The sequence below is a fragment of the Stomoxys calcitrans genome, chromosome 4 (genome assembly GCF_963082655.1).
Source record: "Stomoxys calcitrans chromosome 4, idStoCalc2.1, whole genome shotgun sequence".
Taxonomy (NCBI): Eukaryota; Metazoa; Arthropoda; class Insecta; order Diptera; family Muscidae; genus Stomoxys; species Stomoxys calcitrans.
Genome location: NC_081555.1, coordinates 28,620,144 through 28,641,512, shown reverse-complemented (window position 1 = coordinate 28,641,512; position 21,369 = coordinate 28,620,144). Strand labels below are relative to the sequence as shown.

Sequence of the window (21,369 nt, the reverse complement as noted above, 5' to 3'; positions counted from 1 at the left end):
AAGACCTTAAATTGAGAGATCGGTCTATATGGCAGCTATATACAAATCTGGACCAAATTGAAAAAGGATATCGATGGCCTTAACACAACTCACTGTCCCAAATTTCGGCAACATCGAACAATAAATACGCCTTTTATGGGCCTAAGACCTTAAATCGAGAGATCAGTCTATATGGCAGCTATATCCAAATCTGAACAGATCTGTGTTTCATCCCCTAAACCTCGTAAGCAAATGTGCGAATTAATGGGTTTTTAGGAGTAAAGTACAAATATGACGTTCACAATTGATTTCAATAATGTGGGGAGCCTCCCCTCCCCCAATGCCCGCCGAGCGGACATGTTTACCAATCAGAACAAAAAAGTATTTAAACGAAAGGTAATTGGGAGTGGCATCCCCTAAACCTCGTAAGCGAATGTGCGAATTAATGGGTTTTTAGGTGTAAAGTACAAATATGACATTCACAATTGATCTCAATAATGTGGGGAGCCTCCCCTCCCCCCAAGGCCCGCCGAGCGGACATATAGACCAATCAGAACAAAAGAGGACTTAAATGAAAGGTAATTGTGAGTAGAATGAGAATATAATAACCAAATTTGGTGTCAAGTGTCTGGAGGGTCACCACACCCAAATACCTTAAATATTCCGCTCGCCGGGCTTTGAGTGTGGCAGTCCTCCAGTCACTTGGCGCCAGTTTTGGATGTCAGATTCTCACTCTACTCCGTAATCACCTTCATTTAAATAACCTTAAGTCCTGAGATCTATGTATACATACATATTTTCCCCTGACCATTCCCTTAAGGAACAGGGAATACTTCTCTCATAACATTGAGTGGAGTCCTATTTAAGGTGCTCGATTGTCTCCAACTCCTCCACTTCATTACTACAAAATTTTCCATGAACATTACATTAAGGAACAGATGATACTTCTCTCAAACCAATAAGTCCAGTCCTATCCAAGATTTAGCTCAATGATATGGGCCCTCCTCTCTTATGTCGAGTCCGAAGGGCTTGAAGCAAAGCTACACCATTTAATATGGCAGGATATCTCACAAATGTAACATTAGTAAGGGGATAACCACCGAGGAAAAATTTTTCTAGTGTTCAAGCCGGGATACGAACTCAGGCGTTTGGCGTGATAGGTGGACATGATAACCTCTGCGCCACGGTGGATCAATGTATAATAAGTTATTTGGGATTAGGAGTACAAATTCGACATAAAAATTCGGTGTTTGGAACGTACGCGCAACATAAAATCCTACTAAGCAGACATGTTACTCGATAAGGACACGAATGTCGTGCTTAACGCAGTTGCCTAACATGCGAGGCCCAAGGCGCCAGGGAGAATACAATGCGTCTACAAATGCCTTATAGCACAGTTACCTGTTAATGAGTACCAATTTGTTCCCACGTATTTGGACGTTTTGTGTTCACCTTTTTGGTAAGGAGCGGAACACTACCAAAAACGGAACAATAAGAATATCGTAGATTATGATTTTGATGAAAGCTTGGTGAGTGTCTTTTTAGCACTTACAAAACGAATCGCCCTTATGTACAGCCTTAACATTGATCAAATTCTTTTGAGGATTTTTACCAGGGATTCGGAGCGGCCCGGAGCGTGATGAGGGATGGAGTGGGATTGAGATTGCAAGCTATTCCGCTCAGCATAGAAGAAATTTCACTCCGTCTACAGCAAAAACTGGGTTGCTCCGCTTTAGCTCCAACCCCTCTCCGGCCGCGCTCCGAATCCCTGATATTTACAGACAAACATTAAGGAAAAATCAACCTAAAACACGTGGAGATGGACTGGGTTTTTTCCAGCTACCTTTCCCTTTTGCTGTAGGATTTTGAACTCTTATCAGATCATGCAAAAAACCTTTGTTTACTCAAGCTTCTATGATATTCAATCAATTTTATTTGTTTTCCAACTGTTAAAATCTATTTGCTCATATGTTGCCTGATGTTCTAAGTCAACCTTGATGACTATTTGCTTTTCAATTAAAATTTTAAAAACATTTATATTTTTCTTAATGTTCTAACTAAACTTAGCATAACCTTTGTAAATTGAATTTTCAAGTTCTTTTCAATATCGATTTAAATCATTTTTGTATTCTATACTAAAATGTATGTGATGACAAGTATGAGTTGTATCAATCCTTGGCCTAGATTGCAGAAACCATAAGTTAGTCTGCGTTTTTTTGTTGTAAACTATTCTGATATGTATGTTTTATTTGATCAGCAAAACCATTAAAGTGTTTAAATATTTATTTTATTTCCAAGTGAGGCTGGTTGACTGGCAGTGGTTTTTTCTAAGTTGAAATTCCTGTTGCTGTTCATGTTTCTTGAGTTTTGAGTAAAAATCATTTTCTAGTTCAATCAAATTCAATTTACAAATATTTGTAAATAAATACAAATCGAATATAAGCAATGACAACTTCAAGCATGCAAAAACCAAAAAGATGTTGACATTGAAAGAAGTCTGTGGCAGAGACTCCTCATATTAACAGGAGTTATAAAATGCATTTATAATTGAGATGGCAAAACTTGGATTTTTTAGTTTTTATGTTAAAAAACGGGAAATGCATTAAAAACTTAATTTTAAATTTTGTTTCGCCTTAGCTGACCAAAGCACACCTAAGAAAAGTTTTAAACCAGAAATGACCAATATGAAACCTTAACAGTGCAAGATATCCAACAAATTAAACTCGTGATTTTGTGCAAATTGATCAATAAATTGATATAGCACCAATATATGCCCACCAAACCATAAAACCCGGACTCAAAAACAAACTCAGATGTCATTGCTGCTGACCGAATTTGTACAAAAAAAAAAAAAAAATTAACAATTAATGTTTACAATCTGTATAGGTAGCTTCTCTTTTGTTGATTGCATAAAAAACCTTTGGGTTCAGTTATTTTTATTTTCTTTTGTATTTGCTCAATAAATTGACTGATTTGCTATGGTCCCACTATTAATAAATGTAGGTAAGGTGTTATTGATGATGATGACGATGATAAACGATCTTGTATAAGTTTCTCAAGAAAAAAAATTATTTATATTTATAGCAATTGCATTGGACGTCAGGGGGAGCAAATTCGTTATTGTCTTGCCATAAACGTCATTAATGTTAAAAATAATTTAACCTAATTAAACGAGAGTTCATTCGTCTCAATATTTGGGTGAAAATCTCACACTACTCTTTTCTCCCACCACCCATCTCACCGGTCAAAATACAAATAATAACAAATATAAAAAAAAGACATTTAAATGTTTGTAATAACGGATATTTTTGTAAACACGCCATAATGTCTGTTGTTTTTAAGAATAACGGTTATGAACTTGTTTGCTTGAGATGTCAAAAGGAAATTATCGCACCCAACCGCAATACTGACATTTGTACACACTCGCACACACACACATACACATGCGAATGCCGGTATATTTAAGTTTGACGCAGTTATGATGTTGTGATATGGTGGGTAGAAGAAAACCTCAAGTAATTGCATAAATTTCACCACAATTTGTGTTGGTTGACTTCATTGTGATGTAATTCAAAAAGAGAATTAATAATAATTAATGGACGTGTGTATTATTGAATATAATTTGGATTTTTATCTAAATTAATGTGGGCAAAAGTTGCATTACTACGTATTACAATTTAACAAATGGATAAAGGTTTCAAACAAATAAGGAAAGAAGATATGAAAAAAAACAATTAAAAAAAAATAAAAATTCAAAATAAAAAAAGACAAAAACCCAATTAAACAAAAAAAAAAACTAATAAAAATAAAATAAGAGAAGACAAAAAAAATACAAAATAATAAAAACCATAAAAAATAAATTCTTAAAAAAATGTAATTCAAATAAAATAAATAAATTATTAATAACTAAATAAAGGAACAAATAAATATATAAATAAATGATTGAAGAAAGTAGTAAGAAAAAAAAAGCTCGATATAGTAAAATCAAAAAAAGAGAAAACATAAGAAAAAATTAATTTAAAAATTTATAAAAACAAATAAAAAATTAAATAAGGAAAATGGTAAAAATAAAAATTAATTTTTTAATAAACAAAAATAATATAACATAACAAAAACTAAGATAAAAAACAAAAAAAATGTATTATTTTAAATAGTAAATTCTGCACATCTAGGGAATTCGATTGATGTTACTTTCTTTGAAATTCATTTAGCAGTTTGGCCGTGATATGTATCAAAAAATTGTCTTTAGAAATCTCTTGGGCGTTGATAAATATACATATATGAACAATGAATGCCACAGTGTTTGGCATAAGAATGACAACAACAAATGAAATTGAAAGTTGCAGTTAGAAGAAACTGAATGGGTTTACAATTGAAGTGAATGAAATAGGCAAGGATTCAAAAGTTTGTACTCCAGTTAAACTAAAAATAACTTTTAATGGACTCAATGATATTGGAGGCCACCGTAGCGCAGAGGTTAGCATGTCCGCCTATGACACTGAATGCCTGGATTCGAATCCTGGCGAGACCATCAGAAAAAATTTTCAGTGGTGGTTCTCCCCTCCTAATGCTGGCAACATTTCTTGGGTACTGTGGCATGTAAAACTTCACTCGAAAGAGATGTTGCACTAAGGCACGCCGTTCGGACTCGGTTATAAAATGGAGGCCCCTTATTATTCAGCTTAAAAAACTTGAATAGGACTGCACTCATTGATGTGTGAGAAGTTTGCCCCAGTTCCTTAGTGGAATGTTCATGGGCAAAATTTGCAATTTGCATATGAACAATGAAATTCAGTAAAAGCGCTTTTAACTCTGCCGAACAGGATTTTATATCTTCCACCATGGATGGCATATGACAATAGGACTTCTATAAAGTTGTTGTTGTTTTTGTTGTTGTAGCAGTATATTGTAGACTGAGGCGGCAGCCCTTGCCGATGAAGTACTCCATCGGGTAAATCCGGTACGTACAACCGACTGCCATGGGATTGACCTCTATAAAGTAATGGGCAGGTATGAATTGAACTTATCATGGTTCTTAGAAGTCATAACAGAACACCACATGAAAATTTTCACCAAACCCGGATAATGAACTGCGCCCTCTAGAGGCTACATCAGATGTTGGTCTGGTTTTATTACAAAACAACAATACTGGTAAAATTTCATCCAAATCCAATAATAAGTGCGACATCTAGAGGCTTAAGAGGCCAAATAAGGATTCTGGTTCATTTGGTAGCCATTTCTGAAAAGGTTCCGATTGAACTGTATTTGGGCATGGTTTTTGAAGACAAAAAAACACACCAAGCATAAAATGTCAGCCAAATCTGATAATATTTGTGTCTTTAGAGATTCGAGAAGTCAAATCGGGAGATCGGTTTATAGAGCAGTGTTAAACACAAACACAGAGCGATTTGGCCAATTTACAATACCAACAGGCCTATACCAATAAAACTTAACTGCAAAAAAAAATCCAAACTTTCAAGCGCTTAGCCAAACTTCTTCCAATTTACATTAAAAAAATAAAAATTTAAAAACTTATCTAAAAATTAAAAACATTAAAAAAATTATATAAAAAATTTAAGACAATTATCTAAAAAATTGAAAAAAATGATCTTAAAAAAAATTATAAAAATTATTTAAACAAAATTAAAAAAAAATATCTAAAAAATTCAAATTAAATACCAGCAAAAGAATCAATTCTTAAATACCCATTAAAATGAATTTTTTATTTTTCCAAAAATCTTATGCTGAAAATTCAACATTTGGTCAATTTGCAATTCCAATCGACCAAAACACAAATAAGAAGTATTTGTATAAAATTTCAAATACCTAGCCCTATTTATTCCAATTTATAGAAAAAAAAAATTAAAAAAATTGTCTAAAAACAAGAAATGTCAATAAATGCGTTTGCAGTGGCTTTAGAAGTGAAAATCGGGCCATATACATATATGGCAGCTATATCTAAATCTGAACTAATTTCTATGGAATTCTCCAGTAATATTAGAAGTTATAAGAAAACCCTTCCTGCCAAATTTCGAGAGAATTGGTTAACAAATGAGCCCTTTATTGCAATATTTCTCAAAATCGGACGAACATATATATGGGAGCTATATCTAAATCTGATCCGATTTCGACCAAACTTTATATATATTGTTTTAGTCGTCGAGGAAAGCGTTGTACAAATTTTTGGCAAGTTTGGTCAATAAATGCGCTTGCAGTGGTTCTAGAAATGAAAATCGACCGATATACACATATGGCAGCTATATCTAAATCTGAACCGATTTCGACCGTACTTTATAGGTATTGTGGAAGTCGTCGAGGAAAGCGTTGTATTTTATTTTATTGCATTACTACTGAAAATCGAACGAACATTTATATGGGAGCTATATCTAAATTTGAACCAATTTTTTCCAATTTCAATGAGCTTCGTCTCTAGGCCGAAAAACATGGCCGTACCAAATTTGAAGACGATTGGATGAAAATTGCGACCTGTAGTTTGTACACAAATTAACATGGGCAGACGGACGGACATAGCTAAATCGAATCAGAAAGTGATTCTGAATCGATCAGTATGCTTATCAATGGGTCTATCTCCCTTCCTTTTGGGTGTTACAAACAAATGCTCTATGTTATAATACCCTGTACCACAGTAGTTGTGTAGGGTATAAAAAATTTAAACTAAATACCAACCAAAGAATCAATTCTTAAATTCCCATTAGACTCGAATTTTTATTTTTTCAAAATTCTTATCCTAAGAATTCAACATTTCATGCGAATTATTTTTATCAAACAATAACCTTGCTTTGTTTTCAAAATTCTTTTCATTTCGCATTGTCTTCGAATGGAGAAGAAGAGCGAGCAAAAATTATAATAACGAAACGAAAAATTGTGTTAATTGAAATGTTTAACAGAGTGTTAAACACACAAAACACAAAAAAATGCGAACAAGCGTCAGTAAGACAACTGAAACTTTTGTCTTGTCAACAACAAAAGACAACCACCCCCGATATTGAGCAAAAAATGATTTTTTTTTATTTTCGGTTTTTTTTTTTTGCAGCGGAAAGAGACATGTGTTCGGCAGCCAGCAGAAGTAGCGAAAAAATATCAATCAGTCAGCTAGTAAGTCTGTCCGTCAGTCAGTGGTTATAGTGACAACATGAAATGTTAAATGACAACAACTAAAAATTATTAGTAAAAAAAAATCTACCATGGCGCGTATTTTTCTTTAGCGAAAGTCACATGTTTGTTTACCTTTTTTGGTGATTTGTTAATTTTTTTTTAATTACTTTTCATGTTTTTTGGCAAAATGTCTCTCCCACATAAGAAAGAAGTGTTGGAATACTTTTGACTTCAGAGCTTCATGGTGGGACAAGACTCAAGGTGAGAATTTCTTTATAAAACTCACGATTTTTACAATGTGAATTTTTTGTATAAATAGAAAGATTAAAAATGATTTGCACTAAATGTTGTTATAAGCAATTGGCAGGGATTTGTTAATTTGATAAAGATTCAGCAAGGAAAATATGAATTGCCTAACATTGAAAAGATGATCAAGAAGAACTTTGAAAAACATTTGAGTATATAAAGAATTGTTAAATAAATACACTGGCCTTTGCAGTGATTGCTTTAAAATTAAGGTTTATTTAAGCTTTCGGTTACTCTTTGATGTCCCTGATGCATACAACATGCAATACAAGGTTTGTGGCCTACATATTTATGTTCAAAACTTGGGACAACCGAAGATGGCCCCAGCAAGGCCTGTTTCAGCTGCCTATAAAACAAAACAAATGAAATTTTTTTACTTTTTCCTGTTTGTCTATTATTCTCCTTTTCTTTTCCCAAGACAAATCTTTAAGATTTATCCCTCTTTTTCAAAATAAATCTCTTTTTTTATGATAGCGGAAAACTTGCATTCTTGCGACTCGGAATAAACACATCACAACTCACATTCATTGTTTCTTTGCCCTCTCAAGGTTTATATTGTTCTCATGCTACGGAAAGATAGTCTACTTAAGTTTGCTTTTTTTTCGCATAAACTTGATGAAAATCGTAAACTAAATATAAAACATGGTGTGAAAAATACCTTCAACTTCATACACAAAGATCAAGATTAAATGTTTAACCCCATGAACATTAACTCTGTTGAAAAGCAAGCAAAAACGCCTTAACTCCATAAGAAAAATTGAAAAAATACAAAAGAAAATTAACACTTTTTAATGAACTGTCAAATTGAGCAAAAAAATAAAAAGTTTAATTGAAATGTAAAGAATTGAAATAGTAAATTCTGTGTGAATGTACCATATATACGAGTAGTATTGTAGATAGGAAGTCACGTATTTGTTTTGTTTTATTTCTAAATATATAATCACGAATGTACATACGCTGTTACATACATATGCTTTTTTTTCATTTGTATACAGCAGCTGTATGGTATATATGTACATACAATACATTACCAATGAATGTACATAAAAAAAGGTTTCTTTTATTCGGAGGTAAATTACTATTACAAATATGTTTATGTATAAATAAAGAAATAAAGGAAAACATTTTTTTTTTAAATATTTAAGATCATTCTATAAAAGGGGAAGTTAACAAAGAAAGTTGGTTTGTCTTTAATGGGAAAGAATATGGAGTTTTTTGTTATTCTTCAAATTGTAATTCTCCGTCTAAAAGCTTTTAATATATATTTTGTTATAAATTTGATACCTAGAAAACAAAATTTTTAAATCAAAACTGAAATACTACAAAGTAAATCAAACCCAAGCTAAGCTTTAAAGCTTTCCAAAAAGGAAAACTAGTTCAAAATAATGTCTGTTAAGCTTTAAAGCACAAAATTTTAATGTAGTTAAAAAGCTTTTAGCACAAAAGCTTTTATTTCAGTTTGAAATTTCTTTAAATGTATTTCCGAAAAGGTCTTAGTTTTGATAATTTGAAACAAAACTAAAATAATAATAATTTCCTATATCCACTCTGTTTAGGCTTTTAATGAAAGAAAACAAAAATCAAATCTTGTCTGCTTTACTTTAAAGCTTTCAACATCAATTTGTTAAAATCTTGTCTAACAAAATCTTTCCTATGACTTTAGAGGTTTTAAAACTTTTTTAATGTAATTATACAAAAATTCTTTCAAGAGCTTTGCCGATACAGACATATATGTATTTTTACTTCAAAATCATAAACTAAAATATAGTAAAATCACACCTGAATCCAATCATAAAAACCTTTGCGATACTAATCTCTATTGCGCTCAAAACTGTAGTGCAATAAAAGCTTAAGCGCTATAAAAATTAAGTGCGATAAAAGCTTTAGGGCTAAAGAAACTTTAAATACCATTAAAAGCTTTATTGACATAGAAGATTTAGTAAGATAAAGCTCAAATGCGATAAAAGGGTTAGTGCCCTAAAAGCTTTAGTGCTTCAAATGTAAATAGATCAATATTAAAATAATAAAAAATTTCACTTATTAAAAGGGCGACATCTACATAAAGCTCTTAGATTTAGGAGGAAATAAAATATAGCAAACTTGAAATTTATTTGACTTAAGCTTTGTTTTCTAGCAAATTACAACTGAGTGGATGATATACAGTTTGAGTAAGTGGCGAGTTTTTGTTTCCCAAAAGCTTTTGCCATGTTTTATTTTACAGTGAAAATCCCGTGTTATTGTATGATACGAACAACTATCCAGTACAACTTTACAATTAAACAAAAATTACTTACATTTTTTCTTTATGTAAAATTTTACTAAATTTTGATATATCATTTTTTTAGAGACAAAATTACTTAAAAATTTTACCCTTAGAAAAATTTTACTAAAATCTTGAGAAAATTTTATTAAAATTCTGACTTAGGGAAAATTTTATTGATATTTTGTCTTTAGAGAAAATTTATTGGAAATTTTTTATCACAATTTAGTTTTAAAAAATTTTATTGATATTTTATTTGTAGAGAAAATTTCTTAACGTGATTTTTCGAACATATTCTAGCTCGATTTCATATTCAACGCTTTCTATTCAAAGAATAGCATAAAAAAGAACTTATAAGATTTAGGCAGGTGTGTACTATTATTCGAAACACTTGTTTTAACAGGAAAATTCTATTAAAATTTTGTGGTTAGAGACATTTTTTTTTAATTTTTCCTTAGAGAAAATTGCATGGAAATTTTGTCTTTAGAGAAAATTGTATAGAAATTTTGTTTCTAGAAAAAATTACTTGTCTTTTGAGAAAATTGCATTAAAAAGTTATTTAATTTTTCTTTAAACAAAATTTTAATGAATTTTCAAAAAATTGTTTTTAAAGAATAATTTTATTGAAATTTTGTCTTGAAAGAAAATTTCATGAAAATGTCGTCTTTAGATACAATTTTTTTTTGAAATTTTGCCTTAAAATTTTGCCGTTAAAGAAAATTTTTCGAAAAATTTCTTTGAAATTTTGAGTTTAGAAAACAATTCTCCGAAATTTTGTCTTTAGATAACATTTTGCCTTAGATAAATTATTTTTTTGAAATTTGTCTTTAGATAATATTTCATAGAAATGTTATCTTTACAGAAAATTTCTTGGAAATTATGTTTTCAAGAATATTTCTTAGAAATTTTGTCTCTAGAGAAAATTTCATAGAAATTTTATCTTCGGAGAAAACTTCATAGAAATTTTGTCTTTAGAGAAAATTTCATAGAAATTTTATCTTCAGAGAAAACTTCATAGAAATTTTATCTTCAAAAAAACATTCGTAAAATTTTGTTTTTATCAACCTATTTATTTTCCTAGTTTATAGTTAAAATCTTTTTTTGTCTTGTATACTAATTTTATATAAAATATGAATTCAAAAAATACCCACGGAAATATCCACATTCTTATGCGCAGCATTGCCAATTCATGAGGCAAATGAAGTCTCTGGGACACTGGCCATACAGGATTGCCGGAAGGTAATGATGAGGGTGTTGAGACATTCGATGAGTATGGAGTTTCGCTGGCTGCCGATGAATTTAAAGATTCTGTTGAGGAGGAGGAGGAAGATGAAGCCGCCGATGATGAGGACGCAGATGGTGAGGGTGATGATGCTGCCTGCATAGAACCACTTGCCGAGCCATATGATGAGGAAACATTGGAATATATGCCCGACGATGGTGAGGTGGATAAATGCAGCGTCAAGGAACTTTTTGTTTCCCTTAAAGTTGGAGTACAGGCATAAATATTATGATGAGGCGATTCCTTGAGAGTGTGGTGCTTATTCGACGATGATGATGATGATTCGCTACCCTTAATAATAATGGCCAGTTCATTGGAGCTAAGGCAAGTTTTGGTATTATTGGTATTGTGAACATTAATTTTGGGCTTCTTCTTCTTGGGGGTAGAAGACAAGGCGGCATATGAAGCCGCTATGGCACGTTCATATTCCAAATTGCGAGCTTGTTGATTGTTAATATGGGCAGCAGCAGGCACTGGCAGCGAGGAGGAGTAATAATTTTCTGCACAATCGTTGTGATGATGATTTTTGAGATTTTCTTTGTTTTTATGCTGTACAGCATTGGAAATTTTGTTTAAATATTTATTCAACATGTTTGAAAATAAGGGCAGTCGTTGTGGGTGTTAAAATGAATGAAGAGATAACGATAACGATTTCGACAACGTTAATGAAGAGTTTCACGTTTCTTTTTTGTAAGATTGTTGTGACTAGTTTTCTAGCTAATTGATTTCGTTTTAGCACAAATAATGGCCTTTAGAGGAAACGTGCTTGATTTTTAATTTTTTCCTTCTTAGGGTTTTTTTTTAGCAAAAATACTTTCTTTTTTTTGGTTTTGTTTGGCAAACTGAAATGTTATAATTTCACTTTTCTTGCATAGATTTTGCAAAATATTTCTAATTCGTTGTGGTATTTAGTTTAGAAAACTTTTGAGAGTAATGACTTTTCTTAAGCGTAGTTTTCTATTTTCAAAATTCGTTGTATTAACAGTCTTTTGATAAGTTATTGACTTTTTTATTTGCAATAAACTTCAATAAAATGTCACTTATGTTGGGATTTTCAACAGCTAGTCTTTGTTACTGTTTGAGAGCTTTCTTGGTGGAATTATCGTATTTTTCCTTCAAAGCTTTGTACAACTTTTTGTGACAGTTTTTCAAAGGGTTTTCCTTTTTGGGGGATTTTTTAGCAATTTCTTGGGGTTGTTGTAAATTTTTTGCTTCTTCTTCTTGATTTATATGGGCACACATTAAAGACTCAATCGTGTACAATGAATGCATATTGACCACATAAATGAATTTATTCACACTCAAATAGTTTTGGAATATTTTCCTTGTTTTTTTTTTTTTTTTCAAACACCAGTTTTGATTTTTTTCATTTGAATTTTATACGCATACGACGAAGTGTATTTTTTTAAATTTTTCGTTATATTTGGCTTGACTGATTTGTGGGATTTGCTTTTGTTTTGCTTTGGTTTGGTTGAGAAAACAATTTTTTCACACTTTTTCTTTTCCCATAAAGGAAACTTGTTTAACTTCAATTACAAATCGATCAATTTTTACTTATTTTTTGCAATACAAAACGACCGTGGCGTTTTGTTCCTTGTTAGTTAGTAAGGAAAAATTTTCACTTATTTTTTAATTTTCCGATAACTTTTCTTTGAAGAAAATATTGCAAAACTTATAAAACAAAATTTTTCTAAATCAGTTCAATTCAACTCAATTTGTAGTTCGTTATGAAAACAACACGTCTTTTTTATTTGGTGGTAATCGTTGTTGATTGCTTGTATTTTGTGCGTGGTGAGAAAACGCGTTTCCGCGATAAGCTAAGAACACTTCTCAACACTTCGACTGTATGAACGTAAATGAATCAAGATTGAAAACTTACATTTGTTTTTAAACAACATTAAGAAATAAAAAACGAGACAATAAAAGTCAAAGCGATACGTTAGCCGATGATAACAGCAAAAACAATGAATGCCTCCAAGCATTAGGCAACAGATGAGGGTTTTTGCAATAAGCGCGTGCTCAGTGCGATTTTAAAAGCCAAGTCGGTCTCTCTCTCTCTCACACACACACACACACGCTCCTAATGTTTGGTTTACTCTTTTCTTGTTTAAGCCCCCACACTCAATGTGATCAATGAACACAGAAATCATTTGTAGCAGTAGAAACAAAAAACAAAACAGGGAAGGGGGAGACTACTCCAAACTGCTGGAGTACAACACCAACCACATGCCGTATACTCACTCGTATGAATGACTAAGCTAGGTGTTAACTCATTTGACAAGTTTGCCGGTAAATGTGGCGGGTTTTTTTGTTGTTGTTACCAAATGTCGGTAATGTCGATAACAGCATTTAAGTCTTTCAGGAAATGTAGCAAAAATGAAACACAAATAAAAACGATAACACAGTAGCGATGTTAGTCATCGCAAAAAAAAATCTATCGTTTCAAAGAATTTGGAATTAAGTATGCAATAACAGAAAAAAGGGAGAGGGGTTACTCCAAAATGCTGGAATACAATAGCATACGCCGTATACCTACTCGCATAAATGACTAAGTTATGTAGGTCTATACTCATTCGACAAGTTTGCCCGTAAATGTGTCGGGATTTTTGTTATGACTACAAGATGTCGTTAATGTCGATATAGCAGTTTAGTCAATATCAAAATGTAGCAAAAACGAAAAACAATAACGATAACAAAGTGGCGACGACTAGCTTAAAATTTGAATCGGACAACACTCAGTGATATGTGAGAAGTTTGCCCCAGTTCCTTAGTGGAATGTTCATGGGCAAATTTGCGTTTGCAAGTGGCGATGGCTAAAATCGCAAAAATATGGTTTTAAAAGAAAATTTATTTGATGTTGGTGTTAAGGCCAAAGAAAGAATGAGCGCGTTGAGCTTTGGTTTTGAGCGTCGCGATGCAAAAATGAAACTCTGCATACAAATTCCACAAAAGCAACGGGGAAAAGTTAAAAAATTTTCAACTTTGACGCTTGAAACTGAGCGTCATTCGGTGTTGCTACGCTTGAAGTTGTGTTTCTGGTCATCAAAGTTAAAAAATGTTTAACTTTGTTAGCGGAGTTCCATTTTTCAACGCTACGGTCCTTAACGCGCTGAATCTGTTTAGGCCTTTACGTATGTACTAGTGAGAAAAAGGAGCAAGTAAAAAGGCGTTAAGTTCGGCCGGGCCGAACTTTACATACCCACCACCTCGGGTATACATGTAAACCACCTTTCGTCAAAATCCGGAGAACAATGCATACCTTATGCCCCATAGCAGCTATATCGAAATATGTTCCGATTTGGACCAAATACTTATAAGTACAAGTCATTGTTCAATTGTGTATAACAAAATATTGGTCTTTTTAGTAGCTATATCTAAAAATAAACCGATCTGAACCATATACGACACGAATGTCGCATAGCCTAACATAAGTCACCGTGTCAAATTTCAGTGAAATCGGATTATAAATGCGCCTTTTATGGCGCCAAGACTTTAAATCGAGATATCGGTCTATATGGCAGCTATATCCAAATCTAGACCGATTTGGGCCAAGTTTTGGAAAAATATGGAATAGCCTAACACAACTTACTGTCCCAAATTTCGACGAAATCGGACAATAAATGCGACTTTTATGGCCCCAAAACCTTAAAAGGAGAGATAGGTCTATATGGCAGCTATATCCAAATCTGGACCGATCTGAGTCAAATTAAAGAGGAATGACAAAGGGCTTAACATAACTCACTGTCCCAAATTTCGGCGACATCGGACAATAAATGCGCTTTTTATGGACCCAAAAGCTTAAATCGAGAGATTGGTCTATATGGCTATATCCAAATCTGGACCGATCAAGGCCAAATTGAAGAAGGATATCGAAGGGCCTAACTTAACTCACTGCCCCAAATTTCAGCAAAATCGGGTAACAAATGTGGCTTTTATGGGCCTAAGACCCTAAATCGGCGGATCGGTCTATATGGGGCTATATCAAGATATAGTCCGATATAGCCCATCTTCGAACTTAACCTGCTTGTGGACAAAAAAAAAAGAATCTGTGCAAAGTTTCAGCTCAATATTTCTGTTTTTAAAGACTGTAGCGTGATTTCAACAAAGAGACGGACGGACATGGCTAGATCGTCTTAGATTTTTACGCCGATCAAGAATATATATACTTTATCGTGAGTGACCGAAAGGACGGATAAAATTCAGTTCTATGTTCAATGAGTGTAGTATTTTTCAGACGGATGTCTATGCAGTGGCAAGTGCAGCGAAGATCGTGAAGAAAAGACTCTGCACTGTGTGCCAGAGCATAAGAAATTCCTTGGTAACGAAAAGGCACGCATGCTTAGGAAACTAGGACCAAATGTCTCCATAGTGACTCTAACAGATGAATATCCACTACTACTCTATATCCACTACTTTCTATATGCTTGAGGTATGATACAAGGAAGGATGAATTTATCGCTGGAATGATGCCGTAAACTTACTGTAAGCAGACGAATCAGCTATGGGATCAACGTTTCAAAATGTTACAAACCTTCTGTCTGTGTAGACGATACATCTAAGCAGTATAATAGACATAATTACACATTTGTAGTTAGTGTCATAGTACTGACGCTTTCATTTCCTTTGTCAATGTCCGGCCTTATGTCGTAGAAGAAATAGGATACTTGGATCTCTCTTCTATCAGGCCCTAGAGGAACTAATAGTGGATAATCGAGTTCAATTCATGCTGTCACCTTAATGGTATGAGAAGGTGCGTTGAAGGTCCGTCTTCCAGTAGAGAAGAAGAAATTCAGTACCAAACCAATAGCTGAAGGAGAGAGAAGATGGAAGAACCACAATATGCCATAGGAGGGCATCAGGTGATATCATGACTATCACGTTATCTTCCCTCCGAACATAACCTAATTATATACCTTTTCTTTTATTTTTTTTTTAGTTAAAACTTATTTAGTTAAAACTCATCTATGTGTCACATTTTTTCATTAGTTTCAATTAATGAAGATTAAATTATCTTTTCATTAAATTCATTCTTTTCATTCATTCATTTATTTTATTAAAATGAAGCCTTCTTTGACCCAAAGATGATCTGATACTGCGTAATCGATAAAACGCCGATAGCTAATTGATAAATTACTGAATGGTCGGTAATAGCGATTTGTTGATGGCTGAACAGCCGATAACAGAGTTACTGCCTTGCGAGTATAATAACAGTAATATATCTCAAACAAATTATAACATTCTCTTGATTATCTACAAAGACAGATTTTATTTTTAAGACTCTCATTCTCTCACACTCTTTTCTTTTTACTCCCTTACTCTCTTAAATAATTATCAACATAACTAAACTAATATCTGACCAGAGAAATAACTACGTGCGTGAATTATAAATTTAGCAGAGATAAAACCACAATAAACTCCACATAAAAACAAACAAACCAACGATTGACGTACTTACTTACTTTAATCAGATATGGCGTAAAAAACCCGCGCACAATATAACTCTTTTAAACTGAAAAGTACGACGTAGTGTTGCGAACTCTCCGCTCTATTCAAATATCAATTCATAAGCGTCACAAGTGAAAAATAAATAACAACAAACACTCATAATTAAAAAAAAATTATACAAACAATAAATAAAAAAAAAACAAAACGAGGGGGTGTGTATTTTTTTGTACTTGTTTTTTGCAACAACGACAAAAGAGTTTGTGTCTTAAGTCTTTTGTTTTCTTTGCTTTGCCAGACCAAATAAGGTTGCCTAAAAAAACATTTTTGTTTTTACTATTCCAGCAACATTTGAATGAATGAAATTCTGGTGAAAACAAAACCCGCCTACAAACATCTCCCGAGAAGATGCCTATATGGCCATTGGTTTTGTGAATCCAAACAAGAAGATAACAATAAACAAACATATTTTAAATAATTTAGCTTTTTAAGGTAAACAACTCATCTACAGGTTTTTTGTTTTGTAGCCAGTTCAAAAGAGTTTGTTTTAAAAGACATACGAAAAACAAAAAAATAAAACAATAAAAGCCTTGTTTTTTTCAGCCATAAACATTTAGAGGCAACTCTATCTAAAAATGTCGCCTTTGGATACATGATTTCTTTGGTCTATTCTATACAGCCTGCAAAAAATTAAAAAAATATGTCCCATAGGTAAAGCCTTAACTTAGAAAATGCGTTGTTTCTCAAATCTTTCGTTGACAGACATCTGACCATATAAAGTTGTATGGCGTCAAAAACCTACTCGTTTGGCGAATGTTTTAAAGTAAACAAAGCCCACAATCTCGAACATTTCCCAGAAAAATTAATGCATTTCTTTATACCCAAACGAAGGATGGATGGTTAAAAACAATAACAAACCATAATAAAAGTACGAAAAAAGAAATATTTTCAATAATTTAAACTGTATTAGGTAAACAGAATGTTTACCGGTTTCCGGTTAACTTATTAAGCTGTGGTTCTCATTTATTTATGGCCTGCAGAATGTCATATTTATAGGTTTATTTACATTATTGACTGAGTTGTCTGGCTATTTTAAATAAATTTGTAATGCGGTGTAATAAAAACAAATGATCATAATAAACAAAATGTGGGCTCAGCGCCGATTATTCTCATCCGCACAATAACTCACCGGCATTTCTACTGAATTTCTTATTTGCTAATCTTTGGAATGGTTCGCTCGCCCACTATAACATTAGCATTGATTTTGTTTAATTACTAATGGCACTGTGACTAAATATGATATGGATTACGAAATCATGTTGTTAATGTAGAATCGATATGAACAAATTGATTAAAAAAAATAGTGGCATTTTATAAAAGGTATTGAGTTGCACACACACTCACTTAGACATGTTTTAAGGCTATTAATTAATGGAATATTTCATTAATAACATAAAGACATTATGGTGTAATAAATTCAAAGAAATTAAATGATTAAGACTAATTGTTACTAACTCACAGCGTAACATACATGCAAATGCAAATTAAGGAAGAGGGGCGAACTTCTCACATATCAATGAGTGCTGTCCGATTCAAACTTAAGCTCAATGATAAGGGGCCTCCTTTATAGCCGAGTCCGTACGGCGTGCCGCAGTGCGACACCTCTTTGGAGAGAAGTTTTTATATGACAAAGTACCACACAAATGTAGCCAGCATTAATAAGGGGAAAACTACCGCTGAAAATATTTCTGATGTTCACGCCGGGGTTTGAACCCAGGCGTTCAGCGTCATAGGCGGGCATGCTACCCTCTGCGCTACGGTGGCCGTAACATACATACATACGTTTATAGTTGCTAGAATTGGGCACAGAAGCACTGTGGGAGAGTGAAACGGTCGGTTGCACGGCGAAAATCTTATGGAGAGATCCGGATTCTGACAAGAGGAGGTTAACGCTAAAAGGAAGTAAGAAGGGGATCAGAATAGTTTTTATACCCACCACCATAGGATGGGGGTATACTAACTTAGTCATTTCGTTATAACACCTCGAAATATTGATCTGCGACCCCATTAAGTATATATATACTGGATCGTCTCGATATTCTGATTCGATCTAGCCATGTCCGTCTGTTCATCTGTCGAAATCACGATAGCGGTCGAACGCGTAAGGCCAGCCGCTTGAAATTTTGCACAGATACTTTATATTGATGTAGGTCGTTGGGGATATCAATTGGGCCATATCGGTTCAAATTTAGATATAGCTCCCATATAAACCAATCATCCGATTTGAATTCTGGAAGCTGCAATTTTCATCCGATTTGGCTGAAATTTGGTATGTGATGTTCTGCTGTGACTTCCAACAACTGTGTCAAGTACGATCCAAATCGGTCTATTACCTGATATGGCTCCCATATAAACCGATCTCCCGATTAGACTTCCTGAGCCCCTGGAAGCCACAAATTTCGTCCGATTTGGCTGCAATTTTGCTCATAGTGTTTTGTTATGACTTCCAACAACTGTGCAAAGTACGGTCCAAATCGGTATATAACCTCATATATTGGGTTGCCCAAAAAGTAATTGTCGGTAATATAGTAGTAATATAGTCGGCGTTGACAAATTTTTTCAACGGCTTGTGACTCTGTAATTGCATTCTTTCTTCTGTCAGTTATCAGCTGTTACTTTTACCTTGCTTTAGAAAAGAAGTGCGCGAAATTTTGTTTATATTTGTTTGTTTGGCGTCAATTTTAATATGGGTACCACATGTATTGAAAGAAATTCATTTAACAAACCGAATCAACGCTTGTGATATGCACCTTAAACGCAATGAATTCGATCCGTTTTTAAAATGAATCATAACTGGAGATGGAAAATGGATTGTTTACAACAACGTTAGTCGAAAACGATCATGGTCCAAGCATGGTGAACCAGCTCAAACCACTTCAAAGGCTGATATCCACCAAAAGAAGGTTATGCTGTCTGTTTGGTAGGATTGGAAGGGTGTGGTATATTTTGAGCTGCTTTCAAGGAACCAAACGATTAATTCGGATGTTTACTGTCAACAATTGGACAAATTGAATACAGCCATCAAGGAGAAGCGACCAGAATTGGTCAATCGTAAAGGTGTGATATTCCACCAGGACAACGCTAGACCGCACACATCTTTGGTCACTCGCCAAAAACTGAGTGAACTTGGCTGGGAACTTTTGATGCATCCACCATATAACCCTGACCTTGCACCATCAGACTACCATTTATTTCGATCTTTGCAGAACTCCTTAAATGGTAAAACTTTTGGCAATGATGAGGCTATAAAATCGCACTTGGTTCAGTTTTTTGCAGATAAAGGCCAGAAGTTCTATGAGCGTGGAATACTAAATTTGCCAGGAAGATGGCAAAAGGTTATCGAACAAAATTGCAATTATATATTAGATTAAAGTTCATTCTAAGTATTATTAAAAATGCATTTACTTTCTTTTAAAAAATCCGCAATTACTTTTTAGGCAACCCAATAGCTCCTAAATAAACCGATCACCCGATTATACTTTTTAAACCTCTAGAGGGCGCAAGTATTATCCGATTGGGTTGAAACTAAGTACTATGACCTTTTCTAGGACCTCTAACATACGTGCCAAATATGATCTGAACCGGTCCATAACCTTATATAGCTCCCATATAAACCGATCTCCCGTTTAGACTTCATGACTCTATAGAGGGCGTTATTTTTTCCGATTTGGCTGACATTTTGCACAGTGATATTTTCCAAAACCTCCAACATACGTACCAAATATGGTTTCAAACGGTCCACAATTTGATACAGTTTCCATATAAACCAATTTCCCGATTATGCTTCATGCCCCTCTAGAGGGCGTTATTCTTATCCGCTAAAACTTTTCTGGGGGTTGCTCAGCTATCCACCAGAGGTCTTTCTACGCTTATGGCTGCTATAAAAGCCAATCGGCTGATTTGACTTCTCTAGAGGGCGTAATTACTATCCGATTTAGCTAAAATTTTGCCAATGGTATTTTTTGGTATTTTTTGTTGATAGAGCTCCTATATATTTGAAAAAAAAAAACATTCAAAAAACATATCCCATGCGATCCATGGTGGAGGGTACATAAGATTCGGCCCGACCGAGCTTTACGCCAATTTATTTGTTTTACTTTTGCATTTAAAAAAAAAAAACATTGAAAATATATTTCTCTCTTCGGAATTTCAACAACTACACCATAAAAAAGTTCCAAGTTAAGCCCAAAAGTCTAGTCAATAGATTTTCTGTTTAACAACTTTGGTATTTCGAAAAAATAATATAATGTGACCAGGCTATAAAAAAATAGTAATAGTCCATGGTGCCTATTACTAATTGAAAACTTTGAGTAATTGTTTTGTCCATCTTGAAATATTGTCTACTTTAATACTTGCTATATGAAATACGTAGTCACTACGTTTTAGATTCATTCGTCAATTTTTTTATGGCGGTTTCCCCAGAGAATCTGGGGTTTTTCTGTGACGTTTATGTTTCTAGTCAGACGAATTATTCAAATTAAATACCATGTACTTTACATTTTGATTACTAAATGTACAAAATATTGTTAACGAGAAGACATAAATCATTATTTAAGTATGAGCTTTAAAAAGTATTCATTGATCTCTATTAATAAAGTGTAGTTTATTTCTAAAGGGGGGTTTTCCAAGGACATAGAGAATAATGATATGCTACTAAAGTATTTATGGATTTGCATTCGAATGATGTTCTTAAATTCTGAATGGAAACAAGAGAGAATTTTGAATTTGTTATATGGTTATTGGAGGCCACCGTGGCGCAGAGATTAGCATGTCCGCCTATGACGCCGAACACCTGTGTTCATGAATCCCAGCGTGAACATCAGAAAAATTATCAGCGATAATTATCCCCTTTTTGATGCTAGCTACATTTGTGAGATATCCTGGTATGTTAGAACTTCTCTACCAAGTAGTGTCGCTATGCGGC

At 33.5% G+C, this 21,369-nt stretch overlaps 1 protein-coding gene across 3 annotated transcripts in view; it reads right to left on the bottom strand.

Annotated features, from left to right (window-relative positions):
* The window catches only part of LOC106087566 (tyrosine-protein phosphatase corkscrew), a 127,799-nt gene that overhangs the window by 24,650 nt on the left and 81,780 nt on the right, over positions 1–21,369 (bottom strand). The window contains exon 1 of one of the 3 annotated variants that reach the window (XM_013252653.2): positions 10,813–12,801. The exons of 1 other annotated variant lie outside the window; for it this stretch is intronic. In XM_013252653.2, the coding sequence (XP_013108107.2) occupies positions 10,813–11,534 (722 nt within the window). In that variant the 5' untranslated portion in view covers positions 11,535–12,801. Of the gene's footprint in view, positions 1–10,812; positions 12,802–21,369 lie in introns of those variants that run through there. One more of the 3 variants, XM_013252652.2, reaches the window with a different exon arrangement.